This window comes from Opisthorchis viverrini (assembly GCF_000715545.1).
Source record: "Opisthorchis viverrini unplaced genomic scaffold opera_v5_419, whole genome shotgun sequence".
Lineage (NCBI taxonomy): Eukaryota > Metazoa > Platyhelminthes > Trematoda > Opisthorchiida > Opisthorchiidae > Opisthorchis > Opisthorchis viverrini.
The window spans coordinates 230,671-234,133 of NW_008752077.1; the positions used below are offsets into that span (position 1 = coordinate 230,671).

Below are 3,463 nucleotides of genomic sequence, written 5' to 3' on the forward strand. Positions count from 1 at the left end.
ATATATATATATATATATATATATATATATATTCATAGTGTGGCCTTGAAGATGCCGGAAGTTCGCTAGCACACATAAAAATACAGCGTTTTTGGGGGGGATATTGATATCCCCAACAGCTGGTCACTGCCGTCTTCCTGGATGGGGACCCCGAAACGGGCCACATCAATGGCTAGAGACATTATCCGACATGGCCCAGTCGCGCCCTCAATGGCGCTCGTGCGTCAAAGCTATTGCCTTCAATGCATAGCTCTTTTTCCAACCCCCCCCCACTTGACAGCCCACTGAGAGTGCTGGATTTGTGCACCAATTTACCAGCTCGCGCGTGCAATGCGCAGCTACCTATCCCCCCCCCCAAATCATCGGTGAACGAAACTGCGGCAGCTGCAACCACTGTACGACGAGTACGCGGTTATTACAGCTGACAGTGATGATGATGGATAAGTTTGTTTACTGGGCAGTAGTAGTTCGGGTGGACTGGCTGGAGATGAGGTTACTTGTCGAATCGGAAAGGCCAGGACAGCTTTTGCTAAGCCCCGACACCTATGGTGCCGACGTGACGTCAGTTAGTCTGTCAAGACCAGAGCTTACACTGCGGTAGTGCGATGCAGACTGCTTTATGGTTCCGGGGCGTGCTCCACGCGCAGAGGACACATGAAGAATGTCAGATGACCATCTGTTTCTCAGAGCTCTTTTCGCCCAGCTCTGTACTGAGTGTAAGTGACCAAGTGGTGGACAGTGTATGACCTGGCAACGAGGTATGAAAACACTATCCAGTAAACTTAGTCCGGATTGACAACGACCGTCTCCCTGGATAGTGATTCTGGAACTCAACTCACCAATGGTTAATGGCACAGGTAGAACTAGCCGAATCGCGCTGTCGTCGGCGCTGGTGCATCAACGCTTTTACCTTCAGTTCGTAGCTATCCAGTACCCTAACTAACCAAATATCCATTGCCTTCAAGGCTTGGTTGTGTCGCACACTCCTACTTTCCGTTGACCGGAACTGTAGCAGCTGGGGCCATTGTGCCAATTTTAAGCGGTTTAAAGCTGGTAAATTGAATTGAACTGAATCTGCGAGTTTTGCACGGCCACCTCCCAGTATAACTCAATGGTTCACAGAGGTACGCATACCTCCAGACCGTCCCTTCGTGCCGGATACGGCAAGCTACCGAATTCTGCAGCAGGCTGACCTAGTACAAGGTACTCATTCATACGTTAAAAGTACATTGTTTCATCTTATTTCATGTGTTGTAGTTTTATGAGGATGTGGCAATAAACCGATCCTATCTTTGGATCTTTTTAGTCTTTATTGCACAGGTCATGTGCACGGATTTCATGAGGACCAGCCGAAGACGCTCATGCTGGGATTCTAACTGGGGCCCTCGGAACAGAAGTCCGCGGTGTTAGTGACTGAGCTACTCGGGCCGTTTTTTGTAATCACGTTAGCACTTATGTATGGAATATACACATCTGATTCCATCGTCATCGCTACTAATAAATCAGTACCATCTGGCTACATCTGCCACTACCTGAGTGTTGCCTGTGTAACTTTCTGTGCTGCAAACGATGTTACAACTTCTATACCGGTCTTTAGCTTCCTGCTCTGTCCACCATGGTTTATCAGAAGGCACGGTAACCTGGTGTCGCCATTTAAGCAGATTAAGGGAGATTATTACGAAAGAATTTGTAGAATCATCACAGAATGTTCCACAAGGTCACGCTTGATCCATATTGGCTGACGTTCTGAACAATCAAGGTATGCCTTCGCTTAGTCCGTAGCCCGCACATGGCACATCCGTCCAATGGGCTTGTTGTTTGGTTATCAAGAGTGGCTGGCTTTCTGACATGCTCATCCGACTGCAAGGTTGGCTCCCTAAGAACTTGTATTACCTACTCATGGATCGTTTTTGAAAAAATATTGTACAGGGACCAAAGTCTTTAACCAGAGGGGCACATATCTCGAAGGAAACGATGCCAATTGACATTTCCACCCTCGCCTCAGCAGACTTGAAGCATCACGTAAAGAACCATCTCCGAATATCCCAAATTGCCCGATTGCCGGTTCATTGATTTTTTGGTACCTAATACTAATCGAAAAAACACGCAACCACATTTCGGTCGCATGAAACCCTAGAATGGGTCCCTTACACCGGAACATCTGTCAGAAATTAACAGCTTCATGTTCTATGCCATTAGCTCATTTCTAGTTCACTTAATTTGAGCTTCATTTCAAGCTCCTACTCAACGGTTGACAGGTTCTTTTTGTCCATATTTGCAGTACTGCACTACGAATGGCTAAAGAAGATGCAGAAGACAAGCTAAAGGAACGTTTAATAGATACTCAGCATCTGATCACCAATTGGTCTGTTGAGCTGAACCAAGACTTCGAAACCTCAGGTAAGGCTACCTTCGTCTCACTCGACACGCAGAATCACTGATTTCCCTATTTCTGGAATACTTTTATCAAAACTTCCGCGTACAGCTGGACGTAACAACAAGAGAGAAGTTTGAGAAAATCGCCAGTTTCATGAGTGGTACCGAGTGTCCGGATTCTTCCCTGTCTCAGTAATGTTGATTGTTATTGGGTAATCTATAGGATCCAAACGGCTGCATTGCTCCTGTCTAAAAAGATTGAACTCGCCAAGCGCGAGCTCCAGTCTCTAGAATTAGCCTATTCGCGCTATCAGGATTACAAATCGCGTGTGGATCAGACATATGAGCCTTTGGCCAAGTGAGTACTGCTTTAGGGTTGAAATGCCTCGATTTTCGAATTCTCCACGTATGAAAGGATTTCAATTTGTGTCGTCTCAACTAACTTGGCCTCTATACAGAACCGTAAACATAGGCCTTCAATGTTACCGAAAGCCTCAGTAACAAAACGAAGTCTATGAAGACTGAATACCATCAGTCCATCCATATAGGGTGTGTTTCTCCCTTCGAGAATTTTGAGGGGCTCATCTCAGTATTCCTACCTAACCTTTGTAGTACTCAGGAAATGTCAGTGGTCAAACTCAGTTTCTCAGCAGTTATGTGGAATGACCGATTTTCTGGTCCGAATATGGCAGTGTAAACTCTTGACAAAGCTGGCATTGCATCGGCGCAGTTGGTGACCACGGTCACCGTGCACTTTTTACATGAAAGGTGAAATTCTTTCGCCAGGCTATAGCTTAGTTAGTCACCTGTGGGTGCCGACGTGCATAGGGTAGAGAGTAGATAGATCCACATTAGTTAGGAGGTCAAATAGAGTTACAGCTGTAAATCAGGTTATTTTGTTCAACGCTTTAATTAGGCTGATACCAAGACAACTGACTGGAATCCGTATGTAATGTTAACAACGCCGTACATTACCATGCGGTTGCTTGGGATCAGTTTGGTAAGCTCTCAGTTTCCCCGAAAACCATTTAAACGTAGGCAGAGATTGTCCTTCATCAAGTAGTGTCAATCAAAGTATGAACTCTAC

At 45.7% G+C, this 3,463-nt stretch overlaps 1 protein-coding gene across 1 annotated transcript in view; it reads left to right on the top strand.

The window, feature by feature from the left end:
• Window positions 1–2,230: 2,230 nt before the first annotated feature.
• The window catches only part of T265_15279 (hypothetical protein), a gene marked incomplete at both ends in the record, with an annotated part of 3,638 nt that continues 2,405 nt past the window's right edge, over window positions 2,231–3,463 (top strand). The window contains 3 exons of the mRNA XM_009177390.1: window positions 2,231–2,400; window positions 2,433–2,568; window positions 2,600–2,734. Of these exons, the coding sequence (XP_009175654.1) occupies window positions 2,295–2,400; window positions 2,433–2,568; window positions 2,600–2,734 (377 nt within the window). The remainder of the gene's footprint in view (window positions 2,401–2,432; window positions 2,569–2,599; window positions 2,735–3,463) is intronic.